The sequence below is a fragment of the Eucyclogobius newberryi genome, unplaced genomic scaffold, assembly GCF_026437365.1.
Source record: "Eucyclogobius newberryi isolate DKJ021-1_F unplaced genomic scaffold, fEucNew1.0.hap1 SCAF_2, whole genome shotgun sequence".
NCBI classification, from domain to species: domain Eukaryota; kingdom Metazoa; phylum Chordata; class Actinopteri; order Gobiiformes; family Gobiidae; genus Eucyclogobius; species Eucyclogobius newberryi.
The window spans coordinates 18,681,973-18,703,038 of NW_027315834.1; the positions used below are offsets into that span (position 1 = coordinate 18,681,973).

General features: G+C 38.9%; 2 protein-coding genes across 2 annotated transcripts; one reads left to right on the top strand and one right to left on the bottom strand.

Moving 5' to 3' along the window:
* Window positions 1-1,061: 1,061 nt before the first annotated feature.
* Window positions 1,062-5,477, top strand: reep5 (receptor accessory protein 5). The gene is made up of 5 exons (XM_072454027.1): window positions 1,062-1,314; window positions 1,527-1,620; window positions 4,331-4,469; window positions 4,964-5,132; window positions 5,207-5,477. Exons 1-5 carry the CDS (start codon window positions 1,197-1,199, stop codon window positions 5,254-5,256), a joined length of 570 nt encoding a protein of 189 aa, XP_072310128.1. The 5' UTR covers window positions 1,062-1,196; the 3' UTR covers window positions 5,257-5,477.
* A 144-nt stretch (window positions 5,478-5,621) lies between these two features.
* chd1 (chromodomain helicase DNA binding protein 1) lies at window positions 5,622-20,553 on the bottom strand. The gene is made up of 36 exons (XM_072454025.1): window positions 20,222-20,553; window positions 18,560-18,654; window positions 17,911-18,106; window positions 17,710-17,832; window positions 17,449-17,645; window positions 17,003-17,274; window positions 16,711-16,936; window positions 16,238-16,338; window positions 15,973-16,151; window positions 15,635-15,759; window positions 15,342-15,558; window positions 15,074-15,163; window positions 14,801-14,991; window positions 14,466-14,654; window positions 14,226-14,385; window positions 13,962-14,114; window positions 13,820-13,891; window positions 13,565-13,714; window positions 13,280-13,428; window positions 13,099-13,195; window positions 12,919-13,014; window positions 12,666-12,842; window positions 12,440-12,597; window positions 12,324-12,365; window positions 11,973-12,106; window positions 11,750-11,888; window positions 11,511-11,661; window positions 11,148-11,270; window positions 10,936-11,076; window positions 10,565-10,852; window positions 9,936-10,067; window positions 9,691-9,869; window positions 9,374-9,473; window positions 9,237-9,291; window positions 8,900-9,164; window positions 5,622-7,083 (listed from the first exon to the last, which is right to left on the bottom strand). The coding sequence occupies exons 2-36, from the start codon at window positions 18,610-18,612 to the stop codon at window positions 6,807-6,809; spliced, it is 5,397 nt and encodes a 1,798-aa protein (XP_072310126.1). The 5' UTR covers window positions 18,613-18,654; window positions 20,222-20,553; the 3' UTR covers window positions 5,622-6,806.
* Window positions 20,554-21,066: the final 513 nt, after the last annotated feature.

Below are 21,066 nucleotides of genomic sequence, written 5' to 3' on the forward strand. Positions count from 1 at the left end.
AGGGGCTCTCAAACTTTTCACTCCAAGTTTCATCAAATAAAAGATTTGGCTTTCCAGGTACATCACTAGATGTAATTTGTTTTCACTAGAACAAGTTGTATTAGTATGAGTTAGAAATAAATGTGTGTGATGAGTGCGTTTTATTGACATTTAAATAGGAAATGTCCTCAAAGCAAAATGTGTGAGAGTTTGTGGAAGAACTGTCATTGCAGGGGGAACAAAGTAATTTTAATTCTGCTGCCAATCTTTAATAAAAGGCATTGCACAATCAAGCCAATGTATTCCTGGATTTTTTATTTATTTATTTATTTTCATTTAAGATAGGCAAAGAAGTTTAGTATGAATATTGCCCAATAAATGGGTGCAATATGAAACTTTATTGATTGATTTTTTGTCTCTTTGAAGTTGTTACAATTTCTTCAAATTTATGGATTTTAATAGTTTTGATTTGTTTTATAACAACTTTGTGCATGGTATTGGTTTTGGTAATGGTTTTCTCCTCAATTGGGTTATTTTGCTCAACGCACATGGTTCAATCACCTTTATGTAAATAAATGAACAAATTGATTGTCTGAGCCAATCTGATCCTGTAGACACTCTGTAGATTGAAAACAATCACCCCTGATGTGCCATGATGCCAGTTTCTGCCAAGTCATCAGTGAAGAGAAGGGTGTGGTGACAGAAGGCAAATGTGGAAGATTCAGGACACTCTGCTCTAACTTAGGTAAACTTGATCATATAAGCATACATAAAACATAGCATGAATTACACCATTTGAATATAATTCAGTTTAAGAGAGCGATGTTGAAAGCTGTAATCAAGATGTCATGTTATAAATAAAAGTGTCTCATTGTATGGATTGTTCCTTGACCTTCAAAGTAAAAGTCCCCATAATTTGAATAGTCAAAACGAAACAGGGCATTCATCGTCTTTTGTTACAATCTGTAATAGAACTCGTGAATGCATCGGTTTAGCATGGCAAAAAAGCAAAAGCGAAACATTGCTTAGTGTTACAACTCTGCACAGCCCACCCACTAACTTATGTTGAAGGGCGCGTTTCGAAACAGCTGCGTCGCTACTCGCGCTTGACGTCAGAAGGAACAACTGCACGTCGCTGCAGGGCTGTCGCAGTTTAGGACTCAGTCAACTTCATAATTCAGCAGCAGCAGCAGCATCGCCCAGTAGGAAGTGCAGCCATGGCCCTGGGACTCAAAGAGAGATTTGAACACTTTCTACACGAAAAGAACCTCGTTACAGATGTACTGGCCAAAATAGAGGCAAAGACTGGGGTGAGCAGGACGTACATTGCTCTGGGTGAGTGTTTACGAGAAAACGCGAATGGAAAAACACGATCAAAATGATAGAGGAAGGCGCGTGGCCGAGTGCGCTCATTGTAGCGCACATTGCGGTCATTTTTGCTCTACAGGGTTCGCACGCTTTTGGGTGTCATCGTGGCATATCACAAGCTTATAACAGTCTGTGGCATGATTACAACGTGGTAATATATATGTTTCTCTTTGTTCCAGCTGTCATCGGTGTGCTCGCTATTTACTTGGTCATAGGCTATGGGGCCTCGCTGCTGTGTAACCTCATCGGCTTTGTATATCCAGCCTACGTATCGTAAGTGTCTTATTCATAGCCCCAAGGAAGCCCCCTTAGGGCCCCCCCAAACACGCGTACACACAGACACACTTTAGGGATGGGCGGTATATCGGGGTATTTGTTTGCAATATCTCAGATAATATTATATTATATGATGCGAGGAATTAGCAAAAATGTATCTGTAAATGGCAAAAACGTGGGCAGAAATAGAAATTACTTTGTGCCCCTGTTTTGAGATTACACTAGATGTTTCTGTCTCCTTTTTTAATGTTTAATCATACATCATACACCATATACTGAATATCCTAATTTTCCATATCTCCTAAAACATACATTTTTATATCGCATGGTTTGGCAAAGTCTGCTCAGTATAAGCAATAGTTTTGGTAGGGGGTTAAAAGAAAATGGCAAATTGTGTTCAGAGGCGGTTTATTTAGTCATTGCAGTAACCACACATCTACTTCCTGTTGTATAATATTTATTCAGTTTGTCAAAGTGCTACTGATGTGTGCAACAGTGTTGCCTCTTTCTTCTTCTTCTTCAGACAGTTTTAAACTAAAGCTATCTAAAGCCATTTCATGATGATGAGAAATGTGTGCCGTTACCATAACAATTTAATTTAAAACTAAATATATCTTTTGAATGGGGAAAACATCCTCATGATGTTGAAACCCATGAATGAAGTAGAGAAGGTGGTCACTTTAAAGCCCCACTCTGTAAGATTTCAGCCCCCCAAAAAAGACTTCAATTAACTAAAGCCATTACCGGTGTTTTTATAGAACCAGAAACGCTTCATAACACACACTCTTGCTGTGAAGGGGCTTGTTTCTCCTCAAATTTGACTCATAACTTTTCTGGTGGAGGATCTGCTACTTGCTTGTCGCCATGGAAATGTTCTCACTATGCCTCTAAGTGAATGGTGATACGGCACAAAACAAATTTATTTCCTTGGAGAAAGTTCTAAAGTTTTAACTTGCCATCTCCATGGAGTAGTGCAGGTGGCGAGTCGCTACCAGGAACGTTACATGGTGCTGCTTGAATGATAATCACAAATGAGCAAGAGATTATTATTCTGTATGGACAATGGACATGTTAGCCCACCACTAACTGCATTCACATATTTGTCTGAAACTTTGTTACTCTGCTCATCATCACAGACAAACCTCGGCTCGCTCTTTGACTCGGGGTTAGGCGTGTGACTGTAATAAAACAGAGTGGGGATTGTACTCTGAAATATGCAAACCGCAATCAGGACCTCATGACATAATTAAATAAACTTTCATTGGTACAAATCTATATTACCAACTGTGTAATAATCAAAGAGTAATGTCTGAAAAATACTGTTCAAAGGCTTTAGGCGTTGTTTTATGACTAGGAAACAGTAGTCAATGTTACACCATTAACCCTTTCTTTCCTAAAAGCATTCATATATTTCTGTGATAGTTATGTAGCATTTAGCCTAAAGGTGCTTTCAAGACACTCTCTCAATAAGTTTGTATTTTGATGATGTGACTTGGTACACTTAATGTTATCTGAATAATATCCTTGAATCAATGAACAAAAGACCAAAAACAATAATGGATATAAAACAAACAAATAACCACAATACAAATAGACGTCGTGTTGATGATTAGGTGTGCTTAATGCTCTAATGTACGGTAGTTGTATAGTAAACTGTTGGTGCTTTTGGAGGCAGATACTATTTCGGTGGTATTACACAATTATGATGAACTATGGCATTTATCAGGCGAATCTGAGTCAGTGCAACTGTAGCACTGTTGTTCTAGTGAACAAAGAGGGGCTCAACATTACTGTGGAAAGCACATAGTTATATCATGTGAATTTTAAAAAATCCATATATGCAAATACAAATGGCTGTGCTGTGGCCCAAGAAAAATAACGTAGTGTTGATGTTACCAGGGGTTATTTTAATGTTAAGATACACTTTATTGTCCCTGTAGGAGGATTTGTCCAGATTTGTTACATTGTAGTGGACTCTTTTGTCAAAGTCAAACAATTCTACTTATTATAACTGAAGAAGTTTATTTTATTCTTATTTTTTTTGCAAATATTTCCATTTAGCTCTGGTTAAGCCATGTTTTTAAACAGATGTTGTGCTCAAATCTGGTTTTCAATACATTGTCTGAGAAGCATTCCTACGAGAAACGCCTCCTGACAGTTTGAGAGTTGCAGAATTGTCGAGCAGCTCAAACAGATCCTACAACGAGCCATCGCTGCTGAGGTCAGGCTTATGCAGCACATGGAGCATCGTTTCACCAGCCTCCTAGAAACACTCACATTAAGCATGCTTAAGCACATTTTTTTGTGATCAGCTAAAACTGAACTTTGAAATTATGTTTTGATCAGCTGCAGATCAGCCTCTTTCAGTTGTATAGCAAATACAAATATTTACCAGCTGTAGTTCTTGCATTTTGAAACTCCTCTTTAAATATAGTTTTGGCGTACTAGAGAAACAAGATTTGATCAAGGAGAATATTACTGTATTCACAAAATTGTATCAAGTCACTAATGACAATGAGAAATGCCTACGATTACATGTGTATGCTACCTCAATTTCATATTATTCGTTATGGTTTGTAATTGTTTTATGACACTTGTAATTATTTTGTTTTTCCATTTCCTGTTAGCCGACTCAAATGAGCTTTTAGCTTGTTATGTTTTGTAGAACAATCTAAAGGTTTCAAATATTGCACTTTTGTCTCCACAGCATCAAAGCCATTGAAAGTGCCACAAAGGACGACGACACTCAATGGCTGATTTACTGGGTGGTGTATGGAGTCTTCAGCGTGGCTGAATTCTTTGCTGACATCTTTCTCTCCTGGTTCCCGTTCTACTATATCGGAAAGGTAATTGTCGTTCTGTTATACATTTATCACAAATATATAACGCATTACTGGGTAGAAAATGGGTAATGTAATACTCGTTACAATCTCTAACGCGAGTTACAAGGACATATTACTAGGGTGCATGCTGTTGGCACGGACATTTCACTATACAATACATTGTCACTTACAATATTTTGAAGAAAATTGGGAACTACAAATTTGTCAAACGACTAAAGTAACTCAAAAATAATAGTAGTGTAACATTTTTAGCTCAGTAATTTAAATAGCTCTATAAAATATATAATGTATTATAACTTCAGAGTAACTTGCCCAACACTGTTGGTAAAACTAATCTGTTATGCAAACTACCTTTCAACACAACGTAGGTGAAGCAGAAAGCTGTTGACAAAGAATATCTTCTTGACATTGACAACACAGGAGGTTTACTGTGAGAAGGGATTATTTCAACAATCTTAAATGCTGAAGTATTACACTTTTCCTTTGTGTTTTGTCAGTCTGCCTTCTTAGTGTGGTGCATGGCTCCAACCTCATCGAACGGTGCGGCCCTCATTTACAACCGCATCATCCGGCCCTTTTTCCTGAAGAATGAGGCCAAAATTGACGATGTGGTTCAGAACTTGAGAGACAAGGCAACAGATGCTGCCGGGAAGATTAAAGATGAAGGTAATTTGCAATCAAATGTAAAGCCTGATTGTTACCATTGTTTTCTCATCCACAATTGCTTTTTATGTCAACAGCTAAAAAAGCTACAGCCAACCTCATGTTTGAAGAGAAGAAGAGCACCTAAACAGCTTGTTCCTTACTTTTTGAAGCTGACCCTTTACTCTAAATATGTTGCCTTGGAATACAAGTTTTGAAGATATTTGGTCTTTGTAACCTATAGTAACTGTTACTCATGTGTAATAAGCCATTTTCCAATTGATTTATTTAATGCCTTTCATGACACATTTCAAGTGCGTCATGTATTGCCTGGTGCAGACTGAAGTGAATAAAAAGGTTATTCTAGTGCTCATTTGAACCATTATTCAAGAGTAATAGAACATCACTGACACAGCCTCAGGTCAAAGGCCAAATCAGTGAGGAAACGTTAGCATTTTAGCTCTAATGTAGCCTTCAACACTTCAAACAGAACAAATGTTGTGGTAAACACAGTTTGAGTGAGTACAGTGATCATTTTAATGGCTTCATAAACAACTATATAAAACAATTCATAAAAATTCATGCGCTTTCAGTGTAAATTCAGTTTGAAATATAGAAGAACTTTATGTACAACCGAGTGAACCAGAACAGTGACTTCATTCAGTTGGTGGTTCACTACAAAAATACTTGGCTGCATAGAACATTGACATTATTGCCTACTCAGAAATAAAAAAAGAAATCTTAAATCATCTAGTGTTTCCAGGTGAAACAGCTCTTTAAACTCTTTCTACATAATCAAAGACAAAATTACTCTAACTAATCAATAAAAGTGAATGTTAAACTTTCCCTTTACCAAGTTACATTCTGAAAGCATTATGAAAACTACTGTACAGATACTCACTCGAATGACAAAAAGCCTGAGTTGATGGGGAAAGGTCGAGTCATAATAAATCCAAAAAAGCCTGAGGAAAAAGACCACCGATTTACTATTTTACAAAAATTTACAAACAGTATTACTGTAAAGAAAAACATGATACAAGTTGCTTACATGAAAAACAAAAACCCAAATATTTTTTTACAGCTAAGATAGATATGTTAAATAATTCACGCATGATGGGAATCGAAAACCTGATACAGAAAATGAGAAATGCTTGAAAATGAGGTACTTCAGGTGGTGAGCCTGAGCCCAGACTGGATTCAACCAGACAAGTCTATATTGACCTGTGACGTGATTCGGGACTACGGACTTCTCACTGCTTTAACACTTAAATAAAGATAGATCACCACATTAGGCATGACAGAGGAGGAACAGGGACATAGGAGGAACAGGGACAGACAAAAACAGAACAGTCAAATACAGGATCCAGTGTCATGGTGTGAACATGAGGCAGCACTCAGGGTCATCATTGTCCATTTCCAAAAGTAAAAACATTATAAAAATAACAAAACTTGTGCCGTGTGCTGCCAAGTCCACACTGCACTGCAGCTTAAATTCTTAAATACAAAAATATGCTTTGATTTGTGTCTGCTGCCTGGTCTGGCCCACGGCTCATGATCCATATTGGGTAAACAGCCCGAGACGTGACTGACGCACAGTGCTTCACCTGCTCCAGCTGCTGGTCTGAGTGCACAGTCTCTGTAAGGCATTACTGTGTAGATGAGTCTATGGCTGCTACAAGCAGGCCTTTGTAGTTTGTGTTATGTTTTGCGGCTGCTCCAGATTTGTTCTGGTGTGCTTTTGTGGTCTGAAGAGTAATCGAAAGGTGAGCGGTGTCCCAGGGGTGAGCGGGAGTCGTAGGGTGAGCGCTGGTCCCGTGGGGAGCGTGGCCCGCTGGCTGAAGCCCGCTCTGTCTGTCGGTCTGAGTGGTATCGGTACGAGGAGCGGTGGTCCAGGTGGGAATGATCCTTCATGTCCAGTCGATGGTCTCTTGAACGGTAGTCATCCATCTTCCTGTGTTTACTGTCACTATAATACCTGCACATGACAGAACACACCACATAAAGCACAAGTTTGAACCAATGAGGTATATAGAAAAGTACATATACTGCAATTGCGTCAGCCATCTTGTGACAGTAAGAGCAACGTTCTAATAGAAATAATGTAAATACAAGGCTAAGAATGTTACCATTCCAGATCAGTTCAAGACCATAAATCAGTAGCTTTGAAGTGTACAAATGATGTTCTGAAATCTGACTATTAAACATCCCATGTAATACTGTGAATTTACTGTGGGCACAACCATACATAATCCATGAGTTTCAGAGTAATGAAAAATCTAGCACCGTCGCCATAACAATTAACACCAAATTATTGTACCTTTTGAATGGGCAAAAGCCCTTAAAGTATCACCCATAAATAGGAAGCTGAAACCCATAAATATATTAATTTGAGTGATTCAAATAAAACATTTAACTAGCAAAATTTGTATAATTGCACATTGACATTAGAAGCACAAATGGGCAGTGCCTGGCAGGAGTTGGCTAGCTAACATTTCCCATCATAGAGTGGAAGCTGCATAGAGGATTTTCAGGGGCAACAGCAACGGATGTCGATCATGTGTCCAAAATGGCTGCTGCACCAGAGAGATGCGAAGCCATAGATTATCATTATTTTTTTTGTCATTTTTACTAGACTAGAAACCGAATCAAGAAAAATCTTTCCTCACGTAAGGTTCCGTACGCTCACTACTGTTCCAATTGTGTTCTTTTGGCGGAGCTGAAAGCCAATAAATCAAAATGTAACAGTGAAAACCCCAGTTTGACAAAACATTTGAAATTGTAATAAAGTATGAAAACAACACCAACAATAAAACTATTCTCGTTACAGATTTTAGTCCTCATTATTCATAAATAGGTTAAATCCGTTTCGATGAGCAGAAAAACTACTGTATGTATTAAGTGTAGTACACGTTAACGACCACTTGAGGGCACATTACTGCAGTATTTAATATGGTGAAACTTTTTATTTTTAATATTAATAGTATAATATAAATTCAAAACAACTCTATTGAATAAAAAGATAAACATGATGTCTGTTCATACAAAATGTAAAATTATGAAAAGTTTGTGAAATGTAACATTGTGGCCAGTGTCCAGTCCTGGTACTGCTCCATAGGCAGAGAATAAGAGGCATCTAGATAACTGGTTACTCACAGATAATGCCTTTTAATAAAAATAAAACACCAGTTAAAAGTAAAGACTACCTTATTTTATTTATTTATAGATCAGTTCAGTTTGTCATTTTAAAATTTGTTTCATTTTATCAATATTCTCCCAAATTAGGATTAGCGTTAGCATTGGCCCACAAATATCTTTATCATCAATGTCAGTGACATCCACTCACAACTTGCTATTCATTGCCTGATCTGTCAGAATTGACAGATTTTAGAGCGACTTCTTGTCAAATTCTGTTTCATGGAATTTTACAGTAGTACCGACACCAACACTGAGCTAGTTTGGTTGTGCACCGAGCCCTTACAAAAATCAGTAAAAATTTAGTTAGTCTGAGTTTTTGAGTAGAATTGACCCATCGACACTAGCAGGGAGTGTGAAGCTAACTAGAGGCACTGCTCCATCTGAAGCTGTGACTGGAGTTGGACATAAAGCTGAACTTTAACTGACTTAACTGAAATGACAACAGGTGAGCAGAGTTTAGCGGTTAGCCATGTTTGCAAATGAGGGCAATGCGTCACCATGGTAACTGCAGAACTGAACATTGGGGGTAGTAGTTGTCTTGACTATGATTCCTCTAGTTTTCATTGTCCATGGTCAAGATTAAAAAGGTAAATTACCTGTCTTGTCTGTCCCGGTCTCGGTCCCTGTCCCGGTCCCTGCTGTCCGGTCTGTAGTGGTCTCTTTCTCGGTGGTCTTTGCCATTGCTGAAGGATGGATACGGTCTTTTCCTGGAGTCCCCTGATGAGGACTTTCGATGTTGCTCTGAACTTTGCCTGTCTTTGCTGCCGTCGTGATAACGTCCAGAAGAAGCATTTCTGTCTGAGCTGTAGCTGTCCCGGCTACTGTCGTCATGGTGAGAGTTGTCCTTAAGTCTTTCAATGTCTGCAGAACATAGTTTTCATGTTTTAAAAAACAAATAAGATAGAATATTGCATGCCAAACGTATTACTGTACCTGCATGTTTATAACTCGAGTGCGTGTTTGAACCTCGAGTGTTTTGCTCCATTGCCTGTGTAAGACACACTTATGGTTAATAGGAAGAAGAAAATGTAATATTTATATTATAAAAAGGTCAAGGGCAACATTTCCACCTGTGAATTCTCTTGTCTTTTCTTGATGGCATGCTTGTAGAGTTTATGAAGTTTCCTGGCATCAAACTCAGTGAATTTGGAAACGAATATCCAAAGGTTCCTAGAAAAAGAACATTTTGATAGTATGTTGTGGGGATTTTAACAACAATATGATCTAGTCACAGTTCGATTTGATACACATTTTGACACAGAAGTCATGATACCGATTTGATTTCAGTACATTTTAGGTCTCAGAAAAACAAATAAGTTTCTCCATGTTATTTTTGGTAATTGAAAAAACTGTCAATCTTGACGTCCCTACTAAACTAGTTTCTTACTTTCTCCACTGTTTGATGAGGTCAGGGTTGGAGTACTCCTTTAGACACTCTGTGATGTGGTCTCCGATTTTAATGAGGCACTGCCGCGTGTGTTCGAGCTGCTCACGCTCAGACAGTCCTTTCTCTGGCCGGTCCAGCTGCTTCAGTGCCGCTTTCACTGGGCGCATTCTCTCTTTACACTGAAACAGACAGACATTAAGCCCCCAGTGCACAAATGAATGTGGTGATTTCAATGCGAGTCATACCACACTAAAGGTCTTCTGGTCCAACTCCTCGGATTCCTCAAACACTGGAACAGGCTCGCCACACGCCGTTATGTGGAGGGGTGTGTCAGAGAGTTTCTTAATCCGCTCTCTGGCCTCATTCTTAACTTCATTCTGATAGCGACAGAGAAAAATAAACTATTTAACTTGGCTTGCCTTTAATGTTCCCCAGTACACCATCTCGCATTATACAAACATACATTCTCCATTAGGGATGGTTCATCGGTTATTTTTAATAATTGGCACCCATATTTTCTGTGTACTTCCCCAGTGTGCTTATGTGTCTTCCCAGTTAGTCCACAGTGCACAAGACTGGCTACAGACTCATGAGTAAAAACAGAAATAGGAGGCAAATGAACCAGAATGTTTTATATCCCAGATGACGGTACATTTTTCCCCCCACAACTGCGAAAAGTCATTTGTGAACTTGACCATAATTTAAACATACAGTTGTGTTCTTATTATCGGTATTGGCCAGAATAGAAATATATGGGATATTGATAATAGCTCAAAAAAGTGACATCGGACTAGCCTAATCTCCATGGAGACGAGCCGGTGACAAGCCCTCCGCCAGATTGGTTTAATGGTGCGCCTCTTGGAAAGAACATTACCTTTTCAACAAGCTCTTCTTGTTTGTGAGCAGGCTCTGGGGGCTTTGAATCCTTCTTCTCCTTCTGTTCCTTTGTTTCTTTTGTGTCCCAGCTGTCATCCCTTTTCTCCTTCTTGATTTCTTTCTTGATGTCCTTATCTTTGACCTCTTTCTCGCCTGAAGAAGAATGATCGTCCTCTTCGTCCTGCTCATCTTCCTCCTCCTCTTCCTCCTCCTCCTCCTCCTCTTTTTTCACCACCACTCGCTCCGCTCGGCTCCGCCTGCTTTGGGGTTTCACTGGAACAACCTCCTGCAGATAACGAAGAGCAATACCTGCATTACAACTATAACACAAACTTTAATAATTCGATTGGCCTTAAAAAACAAACATACTTTTTCTTCCTCAATGTCCTCCTCATCGTCGGACATCTTGTCTGAAGGCGGGTCCGAGGATGGACTCTTAACTTCTTCTGATTTGTCAGGTTTAATAGTTTTGTTTTTTTTGTTCCTGGGTTTTCTTTTGCGTGAGTTAGCCTTAAAAAACAACAACAGTCAATCAAAAATGATGAACATTCAACATAGCTAAAATGTTTGAATAGCCTTACAGATGATTGTGATTTTTGGGCTTCCTTTTTGGCCAGGTCTTTACTCAGTAACTTTATGAGGTAGTCTGCTCGGGTCTGTAATTGTTTTGCTTGAGGCTTCTTGTCTGGGTCGTCTGGTAAGAGCTGAACAACAAAATAGGACACTAATTTAAAGTGAAAACACATGTAAACAGTACCAAACATTTCAGAAGGAAAAAAAAACATTTGCCCACTATCAAAAGATTACATTTTTAATGCCCGCTATCTGCGTGAAATATTGCAGGTGTCATTGTTCTTGTGAAAGAGTAAAAATGCAATGTAGTCAACTATTCAGTGTGTTGCGCAAGTAATGCAATCAGTTTAATAATGTATTCGAGTAGTTACCTTGTGTGTGAGATTCAAGTCAGGGTCCATCTTAATCATCTCCCAACTTCCATATCCATACTCATAGATTCCAATGAGGAGGCTAGAATCATCTTCTTTACTCCACTCAATGTCAAAGTGTGCAGCCTTTGAGTGGCATGGAATTATATATCTATCAGAACATAAACATTTTAAATCAGCAGGTTTTAGGAAGCTTTAGTTAAACAGTTGAATAAAAACTATATAAACAGCAGTGTTACTTCTTTCGCTCCTCTGGATCAGCTGGGATGGCCTTGTGGAGTGGAGCTAGCTCTTCTTCATGGGATATAACAAGTTTGGCATTAACCTGAACACCAGAAATCCTGAACGTCGGGCCTTTCACCTTCCCTCTTCTGCCTCCTGTCAAAACAGTAGAGTAGTAATTTATATATAGTCACTTGTAAATATTTAACCTATTCTAGTCTTCACTTGAACGTTTCTCACCTGAAGTTTTTTCTGGTCCACATGGGTTTTCTCGAAGTGTTCGTAGACAGCCGTTATGAACGGTCTCTGCCAAGCGTTTTAAGTCATGCTCCGATTTATCCACAAGTTCAGCGTCTCGAGCAATAGCATCCAGTCTAAGCAAAAACACAACCATTACAGAAAACAAAAACAATGGACTAAACTGAGGTTAAAAGGTGTACTATGTCACATGTCAGGTGGAGGGTACGCCAGCTGCTTGTCTCCATAGAGATGTTGGAATGCTCCAGAAAATGGCATTAAACTACTGTGCACCTGACAAGCAGGGGAAGACCCTCCACCAATGTAAAAGGATTTAAGAAGAATTCATTTTACCTTTCAAGTGGTCCACCAAATTTCTTGTAACTCTTCACAAATCTATAGTCAAACAGATAATTTCAGTACAATTTAATTACAATACCTCCCTACACAAATAGGCTAAATAAAATCACCTCCTGATCTCAGCATCTGTGAAGCCTTTGATATTTTCTCGTGGAATAGTTCGAGGACGACCTCGTTTCTTTGGCCTCTTTCGATCAGAGTTGGAGTCACTATCTGACCCAGAATACCGTCTGTTCCTGCTCCGACCCATATTAGCGTTAAAGCTTGTCTGTGAAGACACAAAACCGTGTAATCAAAGCTCAAATTGACATCAGGCATGGCCCTCATGTTACTCACCTGTTTGGCACAGTTTCTCATTCGTGGCAGCAAGTAGATCTCCTCCAGCTCTTTTTGCCTTTCCTCTTCCTCCATCCTTCTCCTCTGCTCCTCTGGGATAATATCATCCCAACTGCGCTGGCTTCGCTCAGAGTCAATGTCTAGCTCCTCATCATCCATCATGGAGAAGTTGGCAACCTTTAATTGAGGAAAAATTAGTCAGCTGTTTATGCCGTAATAAAAACAAACTCAATTTGAATTGAATTTATGCAACCTTGAACTGTGACAACAGTTCCTCTCCAACAGTTGAGGGCCCTGGGTCATTTTCTCTGGTTTCAGCTCTCTTGAGAATTTCATCAATGTCCATTTCCTAACAGATACAATATATTTACAATCCTGACATATATACCCTTTTAGAAATACAAAAAGACTTAAACACCCAATACAAACACACCTGAGGTTCCTGTTCTTCTCCTTCCGGTTCTTTGAAAAGTTCCTCAGCACCAAATTTTAGGATTGCAGACAACTCCTCCTTGTTGAAAGGTGTTGAACTGTCAAAGCATTTGAACACTGTTAGTTCATGGAATGTCAGAAGAACATTGGAGGTGTGTTAGGCAGTAGTAATTGATGCAAACCTGGAGGGAGCAGAGCCAGTGTGCAGCACCGTCTTTCCTGTAGTGTCCATTCTTTGAATAACAAGGTGGTCGAGCACCATTTTCTTCTTTGCCCTCTCTATAATCTCCTCCTCCACAGAGCTTTTTGTAACTAGTCTGTAGATGTTTACCTGTTGTGCCAAACAAGCCATATCAAGTTATATAATAGAACCTAAACTGATAAATAAAATTACATAGACTAGACTAAACCATGCCCTTCTTCTAAGATTAAAAACTTAATTCAGAAAACCAAATACTATTTCACACCTGTCTCTTCTGACCGATCCTGTGGGCTCGCGCCTGGGCTTGGAGGTCATTCTGAGGGTTCCAGTCAGAGTCAAAGATGACAACAGTATCAGCAGAGGCCAAATTAATACCAAGTCCTCCAGCACGAGTTGATAAGAGGAAGCAGAAATCCTGCAAAATTACGCAAAAATCTATTTAGTGTAATGTTCTGTACCATATATAAAAGGAATTGATAAATCGAAATGTTTCCCATCTTTATAGTAAGTGTAAACTTACTTCAGAACCTTCAGCATTGAAGTGGTCCAACGCTTGTTTCCTCATCTCTCCTTTGATGGAGCCATCTAGTCGCTGAAATATTACACAATAAATCCTGTGTAACCATTATCTGGGAGAAGAGTCTGGATAGTCTGATATTTACCTGAAACAGAAACTGACGATTGCGCAAATAGTCGGCCAAGATGTCCAGCATCCGTACCATCTGAGAGAATATAAGGACTCTGTGGCCTCGCTCCTTTAATCGGACAAGCAGCTTATCCAGAAGAACCAGTTTCCCACTACTACGAATAAGATGCTGTAACAGAAGACCGCAACGTGAGTGGTTATTCATTTGTGAATAACTAGAACACTAGTGGGTCAGCAGGGGTCATTATTTGTACCTAATTAAAGCAATAAATTAACTAACCTGTAAAGCTTCAGCTCTGCTGATGAATTCATCCTCTGGGTGCTTGATAAGATAACAATGATTACAACACTTCTTAAGTTCCATCATAATGTTCAGAAAGCCTGAAGTGCTGCCCTTTGTCCCTTTACTTAAAGCCTTGTAGTTTCTTGTCAAAATCCACCTTTAATGCAGTGAAAAAAAAGAATATTGATAAATATATTTTAGCTCAATTATGAATCTTATATCGCGCTCAGTGCTTACTTGTAATACTGCTTTTGAATAGCACTCATCTCCACACGAAGAATCTGCTCTACTTTGGCTGGAAGAGACTTCTCCACATCTTTCTTGACTCTGCGCAGTAAAAAAGGCTCCAGCTCCTTGTGCAGACTGGCGTATCCTGAATCTCTTCCTTTACCATGTTCCTCTTCAAACCTCTCCCAGGAATTGAATCTATACATGCAACAAAAGCATGATTAGATTGGTGAATAAAAACAATAAAATTATCAATTAAAATGATAAATGATCAATTAAAAGCAGGTTAATGATGCTACATCTCAGTGCGACTTTCCTGGTTAACAAAAAAAAAAGTGACTTACTTTTCTGGCATGATGAAATGCAACAGTGACCAGAGCTCTTTCAGGGAGTTCTGCAGGGGGGTTCCTGTGATCAGCAGCCTGTGATTAGACTTGAAATCCATCATGGTTTTATAAAGAAGGGAGTCATCGTTTTTCAGCCTGTGAGCCTCATCAACTCCAATAAAAGCCCAGCCAACACCTCCTAGAAATGACTAAAGACCACAAAAGATGAAAAGAGTATTTACACCAAATGATCAGGCTTACAAATGTCACACAATTAAAACAAAAACAGACCTTATCTTTGAGGAGAATCTCATATGTTGTGAGAAGGATGTTAAGTTTTAATCTTTTGGTGTGAACATGCATCCATTCATGGGTCCGGATCTGCAAAACACACAATACACAACACGCAAATTAAAAATATGTATTACTGTAGTGTCTACGTTGATCAAAATACAACGAGAACCTTATAAGACTATATTGTAAAGGATGTTTACCAAAATACAATTATTACTGGAGGGGCAGACTGTAGGGAAGCTGAAGTCCCACTCAAATATCATACCATATTTCTACTGCTGATGTCTCCCAGATAGACGACAATGTTCATCTGAGGAGCCCAGAGTTGGATTTCCCTCTGCCAAGAAGTTAAAGTAGACAGTGGAACCACAAGTAGGAAGGGTCCATAGAGCTGGTGCTCATGGACTAAGTAGTTCAAAAAACAGATGGTCTGGATGGTTTTTCCAAGGCCCATCTCATCAGCAAGAATGCAGCTGTTGCCTCTACAAAGTAACACGACAATACAGAAATTATCAAAAAGAATCAACAACAAAAATGTTATAAGCACGGTTCCCTTACTTGCACCAAGAGTGTGCCATCCAGTTCAAACCATCTAGCTGGTAGTCACGTAGCTCCAATCCATCAGCTCCTATATAAGACGGCTGTTTTTTCATAGGCACAAATCTGGGCCTCAGTTTCAGCACCTTTTATATGAGAAAGATTAGAGTCATTTTAAATTTTAAAATACTGCCTTACTTCTTGCCATGCCATTTTGAGCACCAAGGTTTCATTTTGTAAATTTGCAGGTCAATTTTGGACACATGTGCAAATTTAATTCTGTTCCGTGCCATTTTTAGCTGATGATGCCTTAGGCTAAACAAAGTGGAGAAACAACAACAAAAATGTAGGAATCTTACCTTACAGTCTCTATAGGGAATGTTTTTTGATTGGTTCCTGCTCATGTAGTCATCAATGCATTTCTGACATTTTTTGGAAATAAGTGCACCGTCTTCCCAGCTACATTCAGAGTAGGGCAAACCCTGCCACTTACAGAGGTAGTCTGGGTAACCTGCTGCTGATTTCTGATTTGAATGTCCTAATGTCAAAATTGGAAAAAAATTAAATAAGAATAATAATTGTTAATCATTACACTAATTGTGCATTAAAAAAAAAAAAACTCACCTATGATGCGTTCTACAATTTGATATTGAGAGTGCAGGTCGTCCATCAACTCTTCTTGGCAGTTAAAATACTCAATATCTTCAGGTGATGCTGACTTGCGCCTAACACACACACAAAAAAGGGGGGAAGAGAAACACATAAATCAACAAAAAATAGCACTGTTGTGTAATTTTTAAGAAAGATTAATAATAAAGTATATGTATATGAATTCTTGTCATTTCTAGGCAGGTTCAACCTGAATGAGTGTCTATATATAAAAATTAATCTGTGTGTGGGTGTAATTTCCTTAATTTATTAGTTGATCTGAATGGGGACAATTAGCGATACAGCTAATTTCCAACTATGGCAAAGTGTAAAACACAGTACTTTAATTGTTCCTAACACTTTAATTACAAGGTCAAATACTGTACACCAAGTGAACCCAAAAAAAAATCCAGATGTATCACAGTGTTATAGTAGTAGTATTGTCGTACCATTTCTTTTTCTCTTGTTCCTTCTTCTTAAAATTGTCCAATTTCTTCATTCCCTTGACATTTTGCATCTTAAGTGTCTCCTCTGTTTCCCAGGTATTGTGGATATGAGCCCAGTTTTTCCATTTGATCAAATATTGGACATCACCAGCTTCTTTATTGGGATTGAAATTTGCATTTGGATCCCCATCGTCTTCTACAGCGTATACTGTTGTAGAGCTCCCTGTTGCTGTTAAAAAAGCACAATTTGCTGTTAAGGATTTTTCTACTAAAATACAGTAAAATTACTACTCACCTCCTTTACGTCCTATTCTACAGTCCATGACCCTCTCAAGCGTTTCAAACTCGTCCTCTTCAGGTTGCGGTACATCCTCTCCTAGAACTTCAACCAAATCATCAGAGTCAGTCTTCAGCTCCTCGTCCTCCTTGTAGCTAACGTTGACAGTGGCCTGCCGGCGCAGCCCAGCAGACATTGCCTTATTGTAGCTATCATCATCGTCAGAGGATGAAGACTTTTGGGGTTTCTTTTTGTGAGAGCTGCTTTTCTTCCCATTACGAAAATTGGCCCTAAAACACAAAACAATTTAGACTCAAATGTGCAGACTGTTACATGAAGAAATTTAAATAACAGAATGTAGCGAAGAAGATTGGACTCAGGTAGAGAAAACGTATGAAGTAAACAGTCTGAGACAAAAGTTGTTCAAAATAATGAAAAATACTGCATGAGTCAATGTCACTTACTTGGGTGGAGGTTTCTTGCTTTTTGTTTTGTGACTGGGCTCATAATCTGATGCAGTCTCATCACTGTTATTTTGTGCTGAAGAGTCTGATCCAGACCCACTTCCAGATCCTGAGCCGGACTCAGAATCAGAGGAGCCAGAGTTTCTCCTCGTTTTAGATCCACTAGATGAATCTGAATCGCCACTGCTCGATGAATCCTATACATTTTGTCAATAATTAAACAGAGTGAAGAACTGTTTTTTTTACTGGAATGGCACACACCTCATCAGATTCGCTATTTGAGGAGCTTTGTCTCTTCTGTTGTTGCTGCTGCTGCTGTTGCTGCTGTTTCCTGAGCATAGCAGACCTCTGCACTGCCAGGATACTAGGATTGGATTTCCAGAACTACAAAAAAAAACAAAAATAAAAAATGTGTTTACGTTGAAGCATACACAATAAAAAGCAAAACATTTGTGTATATACCTCAGCTCCATCAATGTTAGACTTATTTGGTGGTTCAATCTTGTCTTTAGTTTTTTCTGTATCAGAGTCTGACTGGCTGCCAGAGTCCGAGCCACTTCCTGAGTCGCTGCTCCCTGATTGGCTGCTGCTGCTTGAGGAGCTGGAACTGGAGCCAGAGCCTGATCCTGACCCGGAGCCAGATTCATCATCTGAATTACTATAGAACAAAGAAGTAAAATTGTGGATTATAAGTCTACGGCTGTGCAAATAGATAGATAGAGATGCAATCATTTCAAATCATCAATGATATGCTTGAGCTTTTACTCTACATGTACTCCTACTGTCAGCAAAAGCATTTGGTTTGCAGCAGCGTTCAGCCTTTGGAGGAAGGAATTTGACAATTTTTGTGTTGAATGGTAATTATTAAAATCATTATTGTTTATTAATACCGGAAAAATAATATTGAAAGATTTTTTTAAATAATACAAAATAAATTAAAAACAATTGTGATTGATCAATATTTCTCATATATAAATAAAGATTCTCAAAAAAAAAAAAAAAAAAAAAAAAAATTATATATATATATATATATATATATATATACATATATACATACATATACACACACACACATATATACACTTTTTAACACAAATTATAATTGACTTACCTCGATTCTCCACTACTGTTGCTGACACTTTCATCTTCGCTGCGCCCAGCCATGCTGATGTCTAGACTCCCCCCCCCCAGGTCTATGTAGTTTACCTGGAAAAGTGACAGTACATGTAAATAATCACCCTTGACTACATGTATGGACTTGTATAGATTTTATATATTTTGTCAAAGAGGATTTTTATTCTATACAACATTTTATCATAGTTCATTATTATTGTTTTATGTTGGACCCACCGCAAAAGTAAATTTCTCGTTTGTAAATTATGTTCAAAGAAAATAAAACATATTCTGATTCTTCAATCCATAGTCTGCTGTTCTCTAAACGTCAGAGCATGCAGAACATGCAGCTTCTCATTAACTTGTAAGAGTAAGTATGATGTTGAAAACGTTTTAAAAGGTTACATCGAAGGCAATGTACTAGCTGAGTAAAAGAAATTGTCCTAAAAACCCGAAAGAAACATTGAAAAGCTAACATTTGCAATTGTATTTTTAAAGTTTAAATACCACGTTATAAAAAAACCTCAAAGAGATAAATCAATCTAATGGATTTTTATGACAGCTCTGTAGGGGGGAAATGTTTACATTTGATGATAGCTCCTGAGTGTTTTAAGATGCTATGAAAACTGGCTAACTAAACAAGTTTTGTTTGTTCACTAACTCCAAGGCCTATTGGGCCCGTGTGGAAGTAATGTTTACTCATAATAGGAAAGGGTCAAGTGATCCACATGATCATGTCAAAATCAAGCACTTAACTGCCCTGTGCAAAATGTTGTGCAAAGAAATAATACTCATTCAACATTTTGATCACATCACATGTATCGTTCCGCTGTGCTAACTGTTAGCTCTATGCTAACTAGCGCACAGCTAACTAGCATAAGGTAAGAGCGACGTGAGCATTATTATTGGCGGGTTAGGTCCTAGAGATGTAAACAGTGCATCAAAACCAAGCGGGTTAAGTGAAACTATAAAGCATCGATTGGCACAAAATCAAAAACTATTAAATATCTACAATTAAACATCACTAAATATTTACAAGTTGACACTAACATTGCACGTTGACAGGGGGAATGTAATTGAGTTGGCTTAGCCCTTATGTTTTGTTAGCGAAAACATATACGACAAACATCAATACTACCTATGAAGTATTTCATGGGTAGACGGAGTTGTATTGATGCGGACTATGCAAGAATGGTGAAGAGTGTGAGCTAGTATACGTGAGAAACACAACCAGGAGCTGAGATGAGCGTGCGTTTACATGGTTGTCAAGGAAAGTAACGCAGGCTAACACCGTGGAGCACGCGGCTAGCACAGCGGCTAACAAAATACCAAAACTTTGCGCTAGCTCGTTTAAGCCAGGCACAAGTGTTTGCTTGGTTTCGTTTTTTCATTTTCGAAACACATAAGGGAGATCACACTCAAATGTATGCAAAGTCAATTGGCCACAGATCAGTGATTTCTTACGCAATGCTCATTATTTCCCCCACATAACCATATGAGCTAACCTAACTTCACCCTCTTCCATCTTGTTTTCATTCGCCGCTCACTTCACTTCTCGCGGCTTTTACGACAATCAACTTACATCGTTGCTTTACTTTCTAACCAAATGATGGACACATTAGTCTTAACATGAATTGCAGCAGCGTGTGTCTCCTGTTACCTGAGAAACTTGTGAAGTGGTTATTTATGCAGTCTTCCTCACTTCAGGTGTGCTTCTTTTATCAGTCGTAGTGCTCAGGCTACGTCCAGGCTGCTAGCTCCCACCAAGGGAGAGCAGCCACAAAAACTATCCACTGGTAACAACTGGTGTTCTATTATTTACGCCCCAACTTCAGAAAACTGTAATCCGCTTCCACCTTCCTTCTCTGTAAGTTATAATACTCGTCGCTAAAGTGTGATAAGTAGAACGATGGTATTTCATTTCTTCCGACACCCGGCCTCCGCCATGACGCCGTCGGTTCGCTCCAACAGGAAACCCCGCACAGTGACGTAAGCACGGCGCAGCGCATCACCGCCGCCGTCCACAGCAGCATCTTTTAGGTCACCAGCAGCATCGTGTCGTCTGGCAGCACAAATCAATGAAACAGCACCCTCAGACAGTCTTTAATACGTTCATAAAGTATGTTTAAATATAGTTTTGTCATACAATTAATGCACAGCGTGGAAAACAATACGCATTCATTCAAGGGCTAAGTGTCAACAAGTGTAAACAATCGTTGGGTTTACTCCGCCGATATGTTTTACTGTGACTAACCGTAAAACCGAGGGCTCTTTCAAATGAAAGAGCCCTCGGACATCATCTTGTTTATGAATGGGTAATGTAGAGGTTATCTGGATCCTGCCCAGTGGCGCAGTGATGGCTTAGATGACGACACGCGAATTACAACATAACATATTTTACCCACATAGGCCAGTATGTGTTGATTTTGATATTTTGATGTGCCCAGATTATTGGTTGGATGAAGAGCTTGAGAGAGATTTGGGCCAATAGAAAGTGATCAAGAC

Excerpts from the sequence above, each read along its gene's own strand:
- reep5 (XM_072454027.1), top strand. The coding sequence starts at position 1,197 with ATGGCCCTGGGACTCAAAGAGAGATTTGAACACTTTCTACACGAAAAG. Across the intron at positions 1,315-1,526 it reads CAGGACGTACATTGCTCTGG|CTGTCATCGGTGTGCTCGCT; the intron begins GTGAGTGTTTAC and ends TCTTTGTTCCAG. Across the intron at positions 5,133-5,206 it reads CGGGAAGATTAAAGATGAAG|CTAAAAAAGCTACAGCCAAC; the intron begins GTAATTTGCAAT and ends TTATGTCAACAG.
- chd1 (XM_072454025.1), bottom strand. The coding sequence starts at position 18,612 with ATGGCTGGGCGCAGCGAAGATGAAAGTGTCAGCAACAGTAGTGGAGAA. Across the intron at positions 15,559-15,634 it reads ATGGCACACTCTTGGTGCAA|AGGCAACAGCTGCATTCTTG; the intron begins GTAAGGGAACCG and ends GTTACTTTGTAG. Across the intron at positions 11,077-11,147 it reads CCCAAAAATCACAATCATCT|GCTAACTCACGCAAAAGAAA; the intron begins GTAAGGCTATTC and ends TTGTTTTTTAAG.